General features: G+C 33.4%; 1 protein-coding gene across 27 annotated transcripts; it reads left to right on the top strand.

Annotated features, from left to right (window-relative positions):
- The first annotated feature begins 14,027 nt into the window (after positions 1 to 14,027).
- Positions 14,028 to 20,165, top strand: LOC120264857. 27 transcript variants are annotated; one of them, XR_005537557.1, is made up of 16 exons: positions 14,028 to 14,096; positions 14,397 to 14,468; positions 14,559 to 14,630; positions 14,705 to 14,804; positions 15,356 to 15,442; positions 16,299 to 16,372; positions 16,617 to 16,688; positions 16,819 to 16,890; positions 16,968 to 17,039; positions 17,150 to 17,221; positions 17,326 to 17,389; positions 17,558 to 17,623; positions 17,752 to 17,796; positions 18,173 to 18,570; positions 19,091 to 19,154; positions 19,675 to 20,165. XR_005537557.1 is itself a non-coding variant. In XM_039272722.1 (6 exons), the coding sequence occupies exons 3-6, from the start codon at positions 18,394 to 18,396 to the stop codon at positions 19,740 to 19,742; spliced, it is 375 nt and encodes a 124-aa protein (XP_039128656.1). In that variant the 5' UTR covers positions 17,396 to 17,623; positions 17,752 to 17,796; positions 18,173 to 18,393; the 3' UTR covers positions 19,743 to 20,165. The 27 variants fall into 27 exon arrangements, 6 of the variants coding, with proteins under 6 accessions (XP_039128662.1, XP_039128656.1, XP_039128660.1 ...); XR_005537555.1 differs by having other exon boundaries at positions 14,705 to 15,181; XR_005537559.1 differs by having other exon boundaries at positions 14,705 to 15,442; positions 18,173 to 18,239; positions 18,448 to 18,570.
- The last annotated feature ends 286 nt before the right edge of the window (positions 20,166 to 20,451 follow it).

Here is a 20,451-nt window from a genome sequence, read left to right as displayed (position 1 = left end):
AAAAGGAACAGAGGGAGTACCAAACAAGGGTTTCGGCAGCATCTGACTTCCCAGGTGTATAAAGCTTGTCAGCTACCAAATAACTGACCTATGTCTCATTGCAAAACTGTTCCTTCCAACTTTTCCTTTTGTTTTTTTTTTTGTTTTTCCTTTTCCCGACGCGAATAGGTACCAAAGAGTTCAGGTATTATTTTGAATATCAAACTTATATATTTTATGGTAGGGAAATTTTGTGATCCAAGTTTACTCATATTAAAATATTATATACTAAGGGCAGGTTTGGATAGCCAGAAATTATGGCATAATCCGTACAATATGGCGTAATTTAATATTTTCTGATAATTATGCCATATTGACTATTTGGGTACTTATTTTAAAGTATAAAATTATGACATAATATAGGAATTATGGCAAGTGGAATATTTTTTTCTCATTGCAAAAAGTATCTCTTCTTTTTTATCCAACCACCAGCCATCGGTCCACCAACGGTCCGGCCAACCTCTGGAGACTGGCCACCGGCGGTCCGACTAGCTTTGGCGACTGGCCACTAGCGGTTCGACTAGCCTCCGTTGACACACTGGCTGTCCACCGGTGGTCTGGTTGACTTCCAGCGGCCGGCCACTGGTCCACCAGCAGTCCGATGGCCTATCGGTTGGCCTCCGACGACCGGTCACCGGTGGTCCAACCATCCGTCGGTGGTCCACCGGTGGTTCGGCCGACCTCCGGTGATCGGCGACCAGTCCACCGGCGGTCCGATAGTCGATAGCCCAGTTTCCGTAACCAAACACTCATTCTGTAAGAATAAAATATGCCACAATTTCTGTAATAATCACTTGCATTTCCTACATAATAAAATTATGCCATATTTTTTTATTTTGCAGTCAAACATGCAAGTTTTTTCATATAAAATAATATGATAAAACTGATGTTTTATTTATATTGAGCAGCATATAATTATACCTTATAAACCACTTTCAAGTTTTAAGTATTGCAATCCAAACACCCAAAAAAAAAAAAGCCTAAAAATCCACTCAAACATGAAACATGAAACATGAAACATGAAACATGAAATCAATCGATTTGCTCGGAGACACAAAACTTCTTATATAAAACTTATTAACAAAAATCAAAAGCTTATCCAATCAAACTAAACTCCTTCTAAGAAACAATTAAAATGACATATATGGTAACAACATTTACCTTTACTAAAAACAATCTTTATAATTGCCAACACTTTTGTGCCTTGTAAGCCTAAAATCATAGTTATTAAACCTGGACTACCCGGACAGTCAGACCGGTTGACCCGGTGACCGGGTGCTTGAACCGATACGGTCTCTAATTATACCGTTTATGCAATCAACCTGCTTTGACCCGGCTTGACCTAGTCAAACTTGGTGATCTGGCCGGGTTTCTATAACCCGGTCAGGGCAATGTTTTTTTGTAAATAACTTTTTTTAATTATTTGGTTTTATTTATTTTTTTAATAAGTTGAAAGGTGTATATATATATATATATATATATATGTAATTTTGTCAAGTTTGAGTTTTTTCCCTTTTCTATTACTTCCAAATAAAAGATTAAACAATTGTTTTTTTATTTTTATTTTTCCATCAAATTATTTATTTGATAACAAATAATTCATGAATATTATTATTTTATATCATTATTTAATTAAAAATAATTTATAATTTTATAAATAATATTTTAAAATATTTTTATTAACCCATTATTGATCCGATGACTAAACCAATTGACTTGAGACCTAGAGTCTCAACTAGATCAATACCCACATCGGATCTGATAACTATGCCTAAACCAACAACTACCTGAATCCATGTACATCACCTTGTAGCATGAAATATCTACTTTGGTCAAATCAAGCGAAAAGCAGTTTTCATCAATAATTAAAAAACAACATTAGACTATGAGTGACCGAATATAGTTTGTTTTTTAAGACAGAAAATAACCTGCATCAGAGAGATACACAATTGGAAGAGTATAAATAATAATGTGATTTTTTTTTTAAACTCTAATTCTCAAATAATAGTATTTGAAAAGCATGTTATTTAAAGAAAATAAGAAAAATTATATAAAATAAGGTTTTTAATTTTTCTAGAGACTGTTAGACAATAATTAATTATATACATTAATTATACATAACATTTATACAAATCATAGATCCAATGGCTGTAAACAATATTGTTAATAAATAGTGCATCTGTCTAAGTAGACAGATGACTTAAATAATAATTATTTTAATAATTTTTGAAGTTTTTAAAATCTATAATAAATTTTTTAAAATTATTTTAAAAAGTTTGAGGATAATAATTTGTGAAATATCTGTTTTTTATGTCTTGTCTTGAATAAGTTGATTGAATTTTTTTTTTTTTGATAATTTTAAAAATACATAGACCAACACTGAAATTAATTTTTAAGGATCCTTTAAATTTGATATTGTTAAAATTAATAAATAATATTAATATTAAAAAATTATATTTTTTTAGTCTGTTAGCATGGTTAAATACGTGGGATGTTCGCTTTATGCATAAATACATATTTTATCCACATTTCATGTAAAAATTATATAATTATAATAAAAATAAAAAAAATAAATAGGGAGAGAATTTAGAGGCCGCGTTTAAATCTAATTCATTTTGGAGAAGAAATTTTCCTTTTATTTTAATAATTAAAATTATTTTAAATTAACTTGGTTATTAGGTTTCATAGTATTATTACACTTAAACCAAGATTTAATCATTTTCAGCATTTACTATGAGAAAAACAATATCAAATAAAGAAATCCATATATTTTAGTAGCACCACTTTACCCACTTTAAAAGAAATGCGGAACAAGAGCTACACAGTAGCTAAACACAAAACAAAATCAAAGATAAAAACTAGAAGAGTGACAAAGCTTCATCAGTCAACGTGGGGTATCCATTCCCTAGTGGAACAAATACAAGTTGCATACGTGAGAAAAACACTACTGCTCCACAACTATCTTCGCAACTGGCTCCACAGCTAGAATGCTTGCATTTCCAATTCTTCAGCTTGCTCCACACGCAACAAGAATTGTAAAACAACAGGCACAAAATCGATAGAAATATGAGTAATAAATCTATAATTGTTGAACCAAGAATGGTTTTTCTTAGTGCCTTTCGGGTGGTGTCGAAGCTAAGAGCCACATAAAAACCTATGAAAAAGGCCGTAAAAATGCCCAACAGTCCCATAACCCTGGGTCTTCCAAGGAACTCGATAATGTCAAGCATGTTCTGAGATGAAGGAAGAGCTTTTCTTGATCAAGTTCACCTATAAATTAAAATTTTTAGAAAATTAAAAGTTAGATAAAATGTATGAATAATTAGGAATAACAATTATGTGAGAGACTGGTCCACCTCAATGAGACTAGGCGCTCACTTTAAGTAAGACAAAGTCTTAGGTCGTGCATTCGACTCCGAGGGAGTGGGAATGCCTGAATAAGCGAAACAATACCTGGCTTGTGACATGTTCTGTTTTGAGTCTCATTGAGGTGGCCCAGTCTCTCACATAAGTCAGTCTCTCACAAAAAAGACACCTTTTATGTTAGAGATTGATCCACCTCAGTGAGACTTAGAACAGAACTCATCACAAACTAAGTATTTTTTTGCTTACTCAGGCATTAGCACCCCTCAAAGTCGAACCAGTGACCTAAGCCTTTTATCTCACTTAAAGTGAGCGCCGAGTCTCACTGAGGTGGGTTAGTCTCTCATTAGGTCAGTCTCTCATATAATGAGAGACTGACCCACTTCAGTAAGACTTAGAACAAAACTTATCACAAGCCAGGTATTGTATCAATTGGTGAAAGACACTCAATTTAAGTGAGACAAAAGGCTTAGGTCGCGGGTTCGACCCTCAGTCCGAGTCTCACTGAGGAGGGCCAGTCTCTCACAAATATTTTTTGTGAGAGACTGACCCACCTCAATAAGACTTTGAACAAAACTCATCACAAACAAGGTATTGTATCAATTATAGGATTAAAAACTAAGGAGATTATGTTATATGTGAGAGACCGACCCACCTCAGTGAGACCCGGAACAGAACTCAATCACAAGCCAGGTATTGTTTTGCTTAGTCACCAATATTCACACTCCCCCGGAGTCGAACCCGCGACCTAAGCCTTTTGTCTCACTTAAAGTGAGCGCCTCTCACCAATTGATCCGCGGATAAATTGGTGAGAGGTGCTCACTTTAAGTGAGACAAAAAGGCTTAGGTCGCGGGTTCGACTCCGGGGGAGTGCGAATATTGGCGACTAAGCAAAACAATACCTGGCTTGTGATTGAGTTCTGTTCCGGGTTTCGCTGAGGTGGGCCGGTCTCTCACAATTATATGTGAAAGAAAATCACTCGAAACATACATTAGAGTTTTACTTCATCCATACTGATTCACATACATCAGTCCTCTTCTATTCAGGAAGAGATAACTACCCACTACCCCACACGCACCACAACAGGAAAACTAACTGACAATAATTAAAAACATACATAACAAAAACTTAATTAATAACATATATCTTCATTTGAAAATGTATTTGAGCCTATTTCTATCCAAGTTTTCATTTCTCAGTTGCATGTATTTAGCTTCACTTCTAGTCTTTAGGAACTTGACCTTAGTGCCTACAGCTGCACAGCCCACACAGAAGCTGCTTGGGTAGCCACTGGGGTGAAACATTCCCTGAATAAATGATAACATAAATACAACCATAAGAGCACCAAATTTACGATCCCTGCATGAAGCATTGCTCTTCTGAAAGCTTTTTCGCTGACAGGTAGGAAAGAGCCATGTACAACCCAATGAAAAAGGCCGGATAAACTGCGAGAGAAAAGCTAGTTTGCCACTCTCACAGTCTAGAAAAACGAACTGCATTGCGAAGATGAAGATTGGGAGAGAGAGAGAGAGAGAAAGAGAGAGAGCGAGAAGGGGGGTGGAGGGAGAGCTAGTGAGGGAGGGAGAGACAAGGAGGCTGTATTGCTATTAATAAGATAAAGACGTTCTTCCAAATTGTGCAAGGTCAAAGTATGCTTTTTTGCCCTCTAAAAAGTTGCTAGAGGTGCTGGTGCGGTTTGGTCTACAAGTTGAAATCTTTTTGAATTGGCCAATGTACTATTCTGAATATTCAGAAATACTGTACTGGATTGCTGGAATGAGAGGAAAGTAGAGTGGACAAGAGATAAAAAGAGATATACCTTGTTTTTTGGTGTTTGAAAATTGAAAGCTTGCATGCATGGTAGAATTTTTATTTTTTATTTTTTACTTTTCCTCTATTTTTAATGAATCCAATATGGAACTTGTTAGTTCCACCGGTGTGGTTTGTGGGTTTTAGGGAATACTCAAGCACTCATAGATCTCACACAAACCATTAAAGAAAGTTCACACAAACAAAACAAGAAGGAGACACACAAGATTGGTAACGCAGTTCGGCGTCCTCTCACTTACGTTTGGGGGGCCAAGCCCGGAGATAAACAATCCACTAAAAGAGGTAAAAATACATGAGTACAAACACTTGTCACTCACACTCTCAACAATAAAGATCACTACCCTCTCTAGATTGTCTGGTGCTCACACACTCTCCTCCAAGAGTCACCCAAGAGTCACACCTACAATCTACGAGCAAGGTAGCTTATATAGACGCCTCAACGTCCCAAATATAGCACATACCTCTTTTAGAATCTCCATGGCTACTAATTTTAAAAACTCCTGAAATTAGTCATTGCAACTCATGTTGTAACATGAATTAGCAACATGGCTCGATTGCGACTTGAGCGAGTTCAGGTTACGTTGCGGACGACCTCAAGACCCATCAACCTCCCGGTCAGTGCTTAGTGCGAGTCGATGCGGCCAAATCTCCCGATCCCGATTGCCGACAACTAGCCTACCTCCTCGGGTTCCTCATCACGCGATCCCTCGCAAGGGGGTACGCGTCCTTGTGCGTCTTCAACGAAACTTACCAAACTTAGTCTTCAATCTTCCAAGTTTGGTCTTCAAAGATTTTCCAAACTTGATCTTCAGTTCACCCAAGTTTGGTCCTCAAATCTTGCCTTCAATAGACTTCAATGATTCTTCAAATCATATCTTCAATTAGTCTTCATTCACACCATAAATAGATCTTTCTTTAATTAAGCTCCATCATATTTAGTATTCAATCAAATCACTTAAATATGGTCTTGATATGATCTTGTCTTCAAAATGTAATGCATTGCCAAAAATAACTCCACCAAGATCTTTAAGATAGCTTCACCATGTTATAGACTTACTAAAAATAGCTCCATCAAGATTTTGAAGATGTTTGCTTTGCACTCCAAGTCTCCTTGCCATGTCACATAGATTGCCACGTCATCTTGACTATGTGTCAAATCATGCCAATAATAATGCGATTGCACTAATAGAACTGATTTTGCTTATATTTGGATTTAGCAAATTATGCATGCTTCCCAAAATAATTAATGTTTGATTTCCCATTTAATTTGTGCTTGCCAAATTATGCATTGCTCTCTTGAAAGCTTTTCTGCTGACAAGGTAGGAAAGAGCCATGTACAACCCAACGAAAAAGGCCGGACAAGCTATGTGAAAAAAAGCTAGTTTGCCACTCCCACAGTCTGTGTGGCTATTTATAAGATAAGACGTCGTTCCAAATTGTGCAAGGTCAAAGTATGCTCATGCAAAATTAGTTAGATTGCATCACAATAAAAAAATTTCATTATAAAAGTGACAAAAAATTCATGAAGACAAAAGAAAACTTCAGAAAAGCCCTCTTAAACGCTCATTATTATATATATATATATATGCTAGCTATCAAAGTAATTATCATGCCAACTTGTAGCTGAGAAAATAGATATAATTGATGACTAATAGATATAAACAAAAATTCAGTAAAACTTACCGCCATTAATTTTACAAAATTACACTGAGTAATGAGGACAAGTCATGGATTTATTTTAATTTTTATTTTTATGAGAAAAGGGATTGAATCTTCAAGACATGGAAAGGACAACTCAGAAGTACCAACTTGATCAGCTCTCATAAAGATGATAATAATTCAATAACTATTTTAACTGCTGGTAATTACGCATTCTTGCATGCATAGAGTTTTAATTAAATTTCTATAAATAATTTACCCTCTTCAGGGTATAAAACTTCAGGTAGGTGATCAGCCTCTTGTACGTGCTCACTCTTACAATTTATAAGAATGTTATAACACAGAGAAGTTTTGTGGTGAGCTGGCTTAAGTCTGGATGCTGCCCCATGCATGGGCTATAAGGGTGACCATTAATTTAAATTGAAAAATTATCTCCGAGTCCCTACTTGATCTGAAATTTCCCATTTAACCCCTTCTACTGCAAGAAACATGCACGTAATTAATACTCATTTACATGCACATCCACACATCCATGCATAGTTTTCCTCATTTATAGGTCACTATAATATCTATGAAGTTTTATTATAAACTAGGCATTCTCCCCATTTTCGCATTGGAGTTTTTAAAATTATGAGGATTTTGAAGTAATATCATATATTAAAAAATAATATAATTAAACAACTATTACTAATGAAAACTGTTATATATTTTAGATTTCAAAGATCTTATGATATTTATTACACAAATAATAAATGCAATTAAAAATTTTTAATATCATAAATAATATAAATAAAAACTTAGATGTTTATGATGAAAACAATTATATATCGGATTTCAAAGGTCTTAATATTTATTACATAAATAAATAAATACAATTAAAGTTTTTCAATTATTAATATCATAAGTAATATAAATAAAAACCGAAGGGTAATAAAAAAACTATTCTTTTTGAATCACTCTGGGAACACAAATAAATAAATATAATTAAAAATTTTTCAATTATTAATATCATAAGTAATATAAATAAAAACTTAAAGATAATAAAAAAATAAAAATTATTCTTTGAATCACTCTGGGAGATTATACATCTACTTTAATAGTATGTATAGATATATATTTTTAAGCTCATTATATATATATATATATATATATATAACTAGACAAGAAACCACTTACCCTTCAAATTATATATAAAAAGATTAAACTGGGAGAACAATTAGAAAACCGTGCGTATTTAGATTTATTATTATTTTAATATAATAAATATAGATAGAACATTCATATTTATATTCATATGTATAATGACGTGTGATATTATATGCATAGATTATTCAAATTCACTAACACTTTACATGCAAATCACCTTACAATAAAAAAAAACGTAAACAAAAAACCTTTCCCTCATATCTGTATGAAAAACAATAAGTTTCTCTTTTCCATTAAAATTCCAAAGACGAAGATAGAATATATGATATATCACAAGAAAGATGATAGCAAATGCAGTAAAAGTAATCAGTGGATCATCATTCATTAACCAGAGAAGCTCAGATAGATATTCTGAAACCAGAAATTAACCATGAAAAGTTTTAAGCTTTAATTAATTTGTTCATCGAAGTAAAGTTGAAGACCTTTTCATTTGCAATAGAGAAACAAATTAGATCATCTCTAAAACTCTAGACCTAGCTAAGAATCTTGGCAAGAGTTCATATCAACCTAATTAAACCTTGACATGAATATCATGGAGCACTAAACCAAGATCATCGATCATCTGCCATCTTTCAGACATCATGGTTCTTGGAAACCATTCTCATGACCACCAACATGGGCATGACCATGATGACTTCCATCATCATCAGAAGGAGAAGGAGGAAACTCTACATAGTATGCAAGATGCCCATTAATACCTTGATCACCTGCACCATCGCTGGAACTTGTACTAATTTCTCCGAGCTCTTCAATATGAATATGACCTTGACCTTGACCTTGACCTTGACTTTGATCTTGATCATTTACATTGCTCGAACCGCTACTTTCTCCAAGCTCTTCAGTGTGGATATGAACTTGATCTTGATCTTGATCTTGATCACTTCCATTGTTGGAACCACTACTACTTTCTCCGAGCTCTTCAATATGGACTTGACCTTGATTGATCCGCAAGTTAATGGGGATGGTATAATGATGTGGAGTTTGAAAGAAGGAGACGGGAATGAGGAGATGAAAGTGCAGTGTGAGTTCAGAGTCATTGTTGCTAATTTCCAAGTGATCAGCATGGATGACCAGGAAATACATATGAGGGTCGCCAGCAATGTTGATGATGATGAGGCTACGGATAATGGAGCCTCTTCTGTTTAACCCTTCACGAGAGATCATCGGCATCTTGATCCTTTCTTTCTTTCTTTGCAGCTCTGAGAGAGAGAGAGAGAGAGAGAGAGAGAGAAAAAGAGAAAGGAAATGGACGATCTTGTGTCTGCTTTTAAAGTGTATATATATATATATATATGTATGTATATATGTTAATGTATATATGTATGCATGTAGGTATATATAAGTGAAGGTTATTAATTTCAGTTATTGTTTTGTATAAATGGAAGAAGTTTGGGATTTATTGTTCACAAATTTGGGATCAGGTCAATGCTAAAGTTTAACTTAAAAAGGAAAGGGACTTCAATTTTACATGCATGCCATGCATGCACGAACTTGGTGATGGGTGTTGATAATATGAATCACTTAGCTGATAACCATTAATCACTCAATCTCTCTCTTATAAATTTTCCACTCTCTCTCTCTCTCTCTCTCTCTCTCTCTCTATATATATATATATATATATATAGCTGATAACCATCAATCACTCAATCTCTCTTCTTGATTTTCCACTCATTTGGTGCATTACCATTCTGAAATTGGGATTTTGCTAACCTTATAGCTTGATGCTGATAAAAGAAGTCGTCATTGAGATTGATATCAAATCCTCTAAATAGAATTAGGCGGCCTATATTTTTGATTGAAATGCTCTGCTGTTAGGATTTTGTATTCAGTTTTACATATTCCACAACCTCCTGGATGCTATAAGGATGAGACAACAGGGACATCGCTTCTTGTGTTGCTTGTCTGATTTGCATGTTTTATTAATATCTAATTAACAGTTTTTAATTAACCAATCTGCATGCATAGATAATGAAACATTTTCAGAAAATAGCTGCTCAACTGAAACAAGCTTTAAGTGAAAGTTTTTAGAAGCTTTATATATCGGATGAAGGCAGGTATAGCCATCATCAATAGTTATTAAGTTTTCATTTGAGAAAACAAAAGCAACCCTTCTTGATTCTCATTGTTAAGCAATTAATATATAAAGAGCTTCAGTTGGCTTGAGCAGAATTTCTTCTTGTTAACCTAGCTGATCAATTCTTATTTTCAAGTTGAGCTTGTTCAAGCTCAGTTCAAAAGAGCAAATTAAAGAGCTTATTGAAATGCCTAATACTTAGCTGGATCTTTCTGATGTATATATTCTCAAATGCAGAGAAGAAGAAAAAAAAAAATCTGGGAAAAAACAGAGGAGAAAAACACAGGAAAACACCCATCAATTCATTATCAAAGCTTACTTTCAATTACAGCAAAACTAACTCTTAAACACTGAAACTATAGTGGAAGAAACGTGTCACTAACTGAATGCAACGTGTCGTAAAAATCCACCGCTTAATACTGCTGTGCCTCGAACTTAGACAACTTCATCTTATGATGGAATCAGAACCGTCCATTTTAACTTCAAACATTCCTCAGCTTTCCCTCCTGCTTTATAACCACTTTAACTACCTTTCAAATAGATACAACATAAGTTAAATAGAACATAGAACTGATCTCAAACTCTCCTCATTTTCACAACACTCAAACACAAAACACATACAATCTTCAGACATCTCAGCTTCAGAAACTGATCTCTTCCCTTCAGCACATCTCTCCTTCACTGCCATTGCTTCAATCATCTGCCGACACTTTTAATGGTTTGCAATGGAATCACTGAAGGCAATATATTATATAGACCCTGTGATTCCACAAAGATTGGCAGAGAAAAGCTACAGCTGACAACAATATCTGAACTCAGTTAAAGAATCACTTGCTTTGCATGAGATGCCGGTAGCTGCCAGCAGCAGTAGTGCTGATCCAGGCGAGAACACGAAAAAATGCTAGTGTTGCTGCATCAAATTAAGGATTTCATGCTGGCTCAAACTGAACCCTCAAATCGGTGATCCAGTAATTTCTAATGTGCTTGTTGATGAGAAGCTAAAAACGTCTGTAATTCCAGCAATTTCTAATATGACTATAAGATTTTCTTTTATGCATGTCACACCCATTGCTATCTAAATGAATCTCTGGTTATATTTTGGCAGACATACGTTGAGTCAGCCTATATTTAGTGGGGGCCTCATCAATAAGTGGGGTCCATCTGCACAATTAAAAAAATAAAGCTATGTCAACAGAGAAAAAAAGATTGAGAGAGAGAGAGAGAGAGAGAGAGAGACACTTTCTGAGAAAAATCTTATTTGCAGATACGTAAATTTAGCGACACATAAAAGTAGTCACGAAATTTCGCGATCTAAATCTGCACGATGTGAGATAAAAACCAATAACGTTGCAGAAAGAACCAAATTACATCTGAAAAACAACCATCTAAAAATGTTGCAAAATGTCATCTAAAAATTTGGGACCAAAGATATAATTGGTTTATTACACATCATGATTGCAGCATTATTTGCGATGATCCAGTCGACGTCGCATGTGTAGCATAAAATTTTAGTTTGGGGACGTGATTGCACAGCGCTATGTCATTGATCGATTTGGTGATTCGCGAAAATGTGTCGCATGGTTTTAACAAAAATAAAATTATATTTGTCTCAACCAAAAGCGAGGGTTTTTAATTTTGTAGGGTAATTGTAAGACAACTCCTCCATAGACATTTATTTTCAATCCTCTAGCTTCACCCTTATTCACTTCCTTCACAACTTTTGGTGATTTTTTTAACAAATAAGCATGACTATTTGGTATTAGTCCCTTAAAAACTTAATTCATGGTGATTTAAATTGGTATGCCTCTCTCTCCTCACTCTTTTTAATTTGCATTTATGGTTCAATTTAGTATATTTAGCAATTTTATATGATTATATTAGTTAATTTTCATAAAAGAATCATAAGACTTTTTTCATTAATGTCGATTATATACCACCAAGGATTGATTCAACCGAGGTAAGTTTGTATTGATTAAATAAGTAGGTTTGAGTTTGAATTGTTGCACACACACACTGGGAGAGAGGTATATTCTTTATAAGCTTTTTTACACATCACCATAAAACCGAGTTTTCATCCCACAATTTATTATTATTATTATTTATATATTAATTAATCGTTCATTAATCATTAGTCTAATTTAATATTTCTACAACTTTTTTTTTAATATTACCAATTAAATTAACGATATCATTATACACTCTGAATTTATTAATCCAAACTTATGAAATTATTCCCTATAATTTAATATTTTTGCATTATTTAACCTTTTTTAGTAGTTATAATTTTATTAGTGATTTCACACTATATTAGCATCTTATAAATTATTTTATAATATAATTTATTTTTAAAACATTATAAAATTGTTTACATAGTAAAATTAAAGTACTTTATCTAATTTTCATACATACTAAAAAAAAAAGTAATATAATTGGCAAATAAAAACAGAATCTTATCATAAAAATTATTTTTTCATTCATTTTAGTTCAAAAAAATGTGCACACAATTATATTATGCAAACAATTTTATCGGTAAAACTCTGCTTTATTACTAATTTTAATATAAAAAGTTTAAAATTATAAATTTTACTCGAACATGTTATTAAAAGGCTCAGCTTTTTAAAAGAACTATTACATATACACTATAGTAAATATTTATCCCCTAAATAAAAAAATATTCACAATAAAAAAACAAATCTGAAACATAATCTTATCATAAAAAAATTAAGTTTAAGGATACAAGAATCTTGGTAATTTATTTTTGAGGTAAATGGAAATATTATGATTTTTATTTATCGCTTTTAATTCTTTTTACCTTTTTAATTTTTCTTGAGCCTTATAAATTTTTATCTCAAAATTTCAGTATATTTTAAATTTATCCTTTAGTTTTTCTAATATTTGCAAACATGACTTCATATTTCTCCGTAATGAAAAATAAAAAAATTGTAAATTATTCATCTATTAGAACTTATACCAAAAATTTACACTATAAAGAAATAATGTAATTTTAAATTATAACTAGAAAAAATAATTTAAATCAAGTTTTAAACAAAATTATTTAAATATTAATTTATTCTAAAATAGATTTCTTTTTTTTTTAGCTTGAATATTATTTATTCAATCATCCAAAAATAAAAAAATTATTATAAAATTTAAGTATTTAAATTATGCACATTTTAATTAATTTAAATTAATAAAATTAAGTGAAAATGAAGTTTAATAATTACATTTAAATATTTAAATTAAGTAAATTTTAATAAATATTTAATTCGTGGCAGTTACGAATCAGAATTCAGAAGCGCCTGAATTGCAAATTTACCCACCTGCTCTTCCTTCCACTTCCCGCTATCTTTTCACATTACCAGCTCTCAAATCCCTAATTTCCTAGTTCCTAACTTTCTAGTCGCCGATTTGGGCACTCCCCGACTCACTGCCACTCCATTTCTCTTCCCGCTCTCGATTTCCTTCTCCATCTCCATCGGTGTAACTCTCCAAACAAAAACCCCATCAACCCTCTTCGTCGCTGCGACCACATCGAAACCCTAGAAATCTCTACGGCTTGAGCTCGGCATTGATGGCGTATCCAACGATCTTCAGCGGAGGGGACGCTAATCAATCTCATGAACCTGGCTGGAGGCTCTACAATCCCTACCAGGACCTTCAGTTCTCGAGTCAAATCGTGTATGACTTGCCGACGTCGCCGGAGATCCTTTTCCATGAAGAATCCGCCAGCACCGGTTATGGGGCGAGAACCTCACGTATTGCACCAGTGTGTGTTACCTCACCGGTGCTGTCGCCGGTGGATCAATCGGGCTTCATGATGGCCTTCTTGCTGCGGAGCAGGGAGGCAGCTTTAAGCTCTAGATCAACCTTGTTGCTCCGTATCAATCATGTTCTAAGTGGTTGTTACTAAGAGGCCACAATTTGGTCTGGTTTGATATTTGGTAGAATTTTATCAATATTGGTCACTCGATTCCTGCACATTTCTTCCTAAATTACATATGAATTTGAACACCATTTCATTGGGAGGTTCCAGAAATGCGAACTCATCCTGTGTGTGTTTATATATTTTGCGAACTCCTTATGTGTATGTATTGCAATTTTTTCATAATTTGTATGTTTCATGTTTGAGTTTTTATGCATGCTTAACCATGCTTCTGCTGCCAATGATGTTTTCTATGGGTTTACTTTTATCTTGTCATTCATTATCATTTTTTGTCACCACAGATAGTGTAGTGCATTTTTTGGCCTTGGCTGATGTTAGGTTATTTCAACATCAATGGCATTCTCATGGAGGAGGTTAGGTCTTGCATTGAATCTTTTTTGGTGTTTTTTTGTTTTTTTTTACTTGCAGTAAGTGTGTTCTTAATTGTTATTTTGTGTCTTAAGCCCATGTCAGTTGTTTTCCAAGTTGGAGCAAATGGGGTTGGGTTGCTGGATCCTGGTTCAGAAGCAAATAATGTAAGTTTTGAGACAACAGAGCTATAAACCTATTCATTCTTACTTCTTGCTTATCATTTTTCTGTTTACCCAAGTTGAAAAGGGTGCCGAAGTTGATCTCCCCTTTTAGCTTGCTCATGAGTTATACTCGCGGCGAGCAGCGTCAACAAATGTGTGTGCTTGCTTCAATCAAAAGTAAGTTTTGTTCTCCTCCTCCATGCTCTAAATTGTGAAGTGATAATTTGCAAGCACTGCCACATGTGATCAGAGAATGGTGTTTTGATCTTGTACTTATCAACCTTTGCCAAAAAAATTTGAGAAATTTGAAGTGATAATTCGCAAGTGATAGTTTGAGAAATTTGGATAAAGAAAGCGGCTTATTGTAGCTTTTCTCTAGTCAAATCCTTCTGGGGATCGAGTGCTTTATCTTGGTGAATTAACTTATATCATTTTTATAACAAGGTCACTCCAATTTTCTTTCACTATTAACTTGCTTAATAGGCTATTATTGATGCTGCTTCGTATGTCCCACCTCCACCTTCAGAAGAGCAAAAGAAGAGGATTCAAAAATTGTATGTAACGTATGTTTAATTTGTCACTGTGCTGGTCTTTGCTCATCTGATATTATCCATTGCTAATGATAACAAGCTTGAACATGTAGTAGATCCACAAGTGTTTCACTGGTGTTGCCTTTGCATTATAATGCCTTTTGTGATTTAGTTGTGACTTTGTAACCTGGATTTTAGAAGGGCTGCTATCGGAGAACATAAGAGAATGTAGAACAAGAAAGCTCTCTCACAGAAAAAACAGAGACAGTTGGGACTGATCATCAGGTGAATCCATGATCACATAGCATGGGTTGAGCTCATAAAATCCTCTGATGTTTCTTTTGTTTCATTTATATTCTGTAGTTTAGACCATATGGTTTTAGCATCGACTTAAACTACTGCTTTGTTTTTTTAGATAATTATTTGTGTATCTAATATTTTAATGGATAAGATTATATATTTGGTTGGCTGCTGGAAATACATATCATAGCTTTCACTGTCAATTTTATAATCAACATGGCATTTAAAGATGCTGAAATAAGTTTGAATTATTAATGGTTAATATAAGTTTTTTTTCTGCTTAATTTCAAGCACTTTGATTCTTCCTAGATACATCACCTTGCCTACAATGATCAAGACTAGTTAAACAAATAGATATTGTCTTACATTGATATTAACTTAAGTAATAAATAATCAAACATAATAACAACAAAACTTAGAATAAAAAGATGTACATATAAAACCAAGACACAATTCACCAACCTCTAATATAGAGTCAAAAGGTGGAAGAAAAGTAAACAAGGACTTTTAATGTGAGATAAGAAATTACAAGGAAAGTGTGATGGTTGGCCCGTATGAGATATCTGAAAAAAATCCAAGAATGCAATTTGCTAGTTGTAAAAAATATGAAGACACCTGCAGGCGCCAGGTCTGTTATTTTGCGCATATATTCTCTGAAATAATGATTCTAATAAACACAGAAATGCACTTATTTGTCTGTGTTTATTATATTCAGATTCACAGGAAATTCCATGAAACACTTATAGTACTGTCCCCATAAAATCTGCTCAGACACAAAGATTGTAAATCTCATTTGCCTAAGTTCGATGATGTACTAAATGATCCAAAATTTGGTAAACAGGCCTTATAGAAGACCAGAATGGCCACAAAAAGCATAAGGAGGGTACCAGACGCTTGATTCTATGCTTGGGAAAGGTGAAGATTTCTTTTTTATGGTTCCCTTTTGTCTCATTTTTGGTGGGTGATATAGAGTTTGAACTATTAATTACCTTAAAGAACTCTGGAGTAGCATAATAGCATATTTCCTCAAGTATTTCATTTGTGAATCTTATACCATTTCTATAGTGCAATTATCTGCATATTCTTTAAAATGTTAGCTTTCTTAGAGTGATCTGTTTGATGGTTCACAAATAATGTTTTATCTGTAATGTTCAAACAGGAGGATGCAAGGGAACTCTTTCCAAGGTCCAATTCCTTCAAGCTTTGCTAATCTCACGAAATTGACTGATTTGTAAGTCTTCAGCCTTGCCTAGTTTCTTCACAATCATCTTGTTTTGGCTTACTGATTCCATCCACTCCATCTTTCTCAAGCATTATGGTTATTGATCAGTATGACAAGCACTGATATATGAATGATACAGAAGGATTGGAGACCTCCTAAGTTCAGGATCTTCTTTGGCATTTATTAGCAACCTGACTTCCTTAAGCATCTTGTAAGTATTCAAAATTCTAGATTGCGACGTGTAGTGCTTCACGGTGTATGTCATAATGAAAACTTTTATATTCTCAGGGTCTTAAGAAACAACAAGATATCTGGTGCTATCCCATAGGACTTCGCAAAATATACAAGTTTGCAAATGTTGTAAGTCCTCATCATGCATTATTCATATTATTCATATGTAGTCTGTCATTCTATTTAAGATGCTTTCTCTGTTTAGTTGAACGAAAATTTCCCTATTTTTGTGTTCAAAGGGATTTGAGCTTCAACAATATAACAGGAACGTTACCCGACTCTCTTTTCAATTTGACCTCGCTCGGTTACTTGTAAGATATATTTATTTCCTTATTCTTCTCACATAAATTTCATATTTTCTAGCACACACATGCTACTGTTCCACGATATGAGTTGTTTTCAATGACTCATGCAGATTCCTTGGAAATAATAGCCTCTGGGAGCCTGCCCACTCAAAAGAGCTCATCCCTTCTCAATGTGTATGCTCATCTGTTTGCTCAATATATTATTGACCATCCCTGTTTTTGTTAAATTGATTGTGTTTAACGATTATGTGAATATGCGTTAAATTGTCAGAAGTCTAATTTGCATGTATTTCTCTTCCTTTAATTAATGGATACCTCTCACTGTATTTTATTTTCATGCAGAGATTTATCCTATAATAAACTTGCAGGAAGTTTTCCTTCTTGGATTAGCCAGAAAAATTTACATCTGTATGTTCAAAGAATGCAATGCTCCATTTACTTTATTAATTTATTTATTTTTCTTATTTTCTGGAAATAAAGTGAAAAAGCAAATGAAACCAATTTTTTTGTGTCCTTCCCTTTACTCATGATGATAGGAATTTGGTGGCAAATAACTTTGTGACTGATGATTCTAATAGCAGGTAATAACAAATACCTACCATCAATAGTATGACTTTTACTGAATTTTCATATTAGACAGTTATTTATCTCCTTTTGTAATTGTACTTTTGATAAAGTGGATTTTTTTAAATGTGAATTTTGGTTTGAACTTCTCTTTTATGTGATCAACTAATAGCATTTATATATATATATATATATATATATATAAGTGCTATTGAGCTGGTGATACAAATTAAGAGTTGCGTGACAGTTTTGCCGTTGGATATAGCTAACATGCATATTGCATATTGTCTTTTGTGCTGCTGGATATGTTTCATTTTTCTTGTTGTTTTGAACATGCATATTGCATGACATCCATGTTCTGTAATTTTACAACAATAATGTTCTTTCTTTCAGTGACCTTCAGCAAATAACATCACTGGGAGGCTGTCAGAGTCACTAGGCAATCTGAAAAACGTTACTTGTGCGTCATTATTATTTTCTTGCTCTAAATAATAAAAAGAAGCTTAGTTCACACACACATGATACACTTGTGTGTCTGTGTATATATATACCTACAACACATCTTAATATTGTGTAATTAAGAAGATTTGGAGATTGTACATGTGTGGATATATATGAAGATGAAAGCTAATTGTTGGTACTGCATAGTTTTGCTTGTTTTTCTGCAGGTGATAATGATGATGATGATGAACACAATGCCAATTGCTGCTCTTGCTGCTTTTGAAGAATATAATAATGCTTCTGATGTTCTTGGACGATATGAGAATTGGTTGCTGGCATCAACTTTAATGGTACTCAAACCAGCCATTGGTTGCTGGCATCAACTATAGACAGAAGTTCGATATTTTTATTAGCAGCATGCATTTTATTTGATTATGTAAAAATTGCTCAACTTATCACTAGACCCGACAGATAGACAAGCCTCGAGTTTTTGCAGAAACATTCAATTTGTTGTTTTGATATTTGGCAAAGTCTAGAATTGGTCATCTCACACTGGAGAAATTAATATGCCATATCTCATTCATATATTTTCCTAGTTTTAAATGAGTTTCTAAATTAAAATACTGTCAAATAACTAGCTCGAGGAAAGGATTCCCTCCACACTCAGATTAGTAACATATATTGTCACCAAAGTAATGCTAGATGATTTATTCAATGGGTTGTGCAATTAACAATTTTATTTTAACTTGCATTGGTTCTACTTCAATATCATGCGGCAATGCGAGCTTCAGTTTTGTGCTTTATTCTTTTGCATGTGATCAGGTTTTTAGATTGGTACCATTATCTTATTTCCCAATTTTCTCCTTTCAGGCTAGGAAGAGATGTGGTCGAATACCCACTCCAAGCCGATATCTTGGTGCGAGGACCTTCCATTGTAAGCACTACTTGCACCTTTAGATAGTTTGTTGGTTTTATCTGAATATATATGCATGTATAGATATAAAGTTGAAGATACTTATGTTGGAAATTTTGGTTCTTTTCTTACTGTCAACCTCTTCTATAGTTCTGTTTGTGAACATAGATGTTATTCCACCAAGTATACTGGAACCATGTTGGTTTTCTTATTTAAATTCAAACATATGTTAATGGTGTTTGTGTTTTAAAAGCTCGACGTCAGTCTCCAAGTGCTTCGCCATATTATAGAAGCTGTTACAGATCATCAAGCTATACATGTGAACATAGATTTGCAATCATTTGCTTCAATTTTGACTGCATCACTTTTCTATATTTTATTATCCATGATCAATTATTTGTTTGTATGTCCCATATGCGCATGCAAGGGAATAGACACTATTCTTTTCTTTTTCTTTTTTATTTTATTTTATTTTATTTTATTTTTTTTTATTTTTATGTTTCTCGTATGCACGTTGTGTTTGACTTCAATTTTTTTGTAGGGAAAATTTCTCCATTAGAAGGGTGGAATGAACATGGAGACACAATGATCGACATTGAGAAAATATGATTCAGAAAAATAAACTACTCAGCAATTTATTGCTTCTATCCCTCCAGAGGTTATAAGTAAGTTGGAATGAAAGAGTAGAAGCAGCAGAACTAGTACATCCTTTCGCTCTTACTATCTCAAGGTATTCAAGTAAATTTTGAGATAGCTCTTTGTACTTCACATGCTATTATCAGAACGGAGGAAGCTTTCTTCCCATGCCCCTCACACTTCAGAGGATATTAAATAGCCTCAACCTTCAGCCCAATAGGAAGATAAGGGTGTTGATAAAATTACAACAAAATGAATGTAATATTTTGGATCATTACATTAGATATTTTTATAATTTTTTGTTATATTAGATGTTTAGACTATTATATTTTGTATTGGCTTGTCTTATTAAATGTTTGGACGGTTACATTTTGTATTGGTTTGTTGTATTATATGTTTGGATTATTATATTTTGTATTGAATTGTTGTTCTGAATACTTATAAATCGGAATGATTATTTTTGCAAAAATATTATAAAGTTACTATTGAGGATTATAAAGTTTGAGTTTAAAAATAGGTTTGTAAAAATATTTAAAAATTATTACAAATAATCACAAATCGTGTCATGATTTTTGTTATGAGATAATTAATTTTGCTACAAATAAAAAATGTATCGCAAAAATGCTTCAAAAAGTTGCAACTATACTTTGCAAGTTACATGACACAATTCAACAATATAAAT

This window comes from Dioscorea cayenensis, chromosome 7, assembly GCF_009730915.1.
Source record: "Dioscorea cayenensis subsp. rotundata cultivar TDr96_F1 chromosome 7, TDr96_F1_v2_PseudoChromosome.rev07_lg8_w22 25.fasta, whole genome shotgun sequence".
Taxonomy (NCBI): Eukaryota; Viridiplantae; Streptophyta; class Magnoliopsida; order Dioscoreales; family Dioscoreaceae; genus Dioscorea; species Dioscorea cayenensis.
The sequence above is the reverse complement of the archived record's forward strand: the minus strand, read 5'-3'. Positions and strand labels throughout refer to the sequence as shown.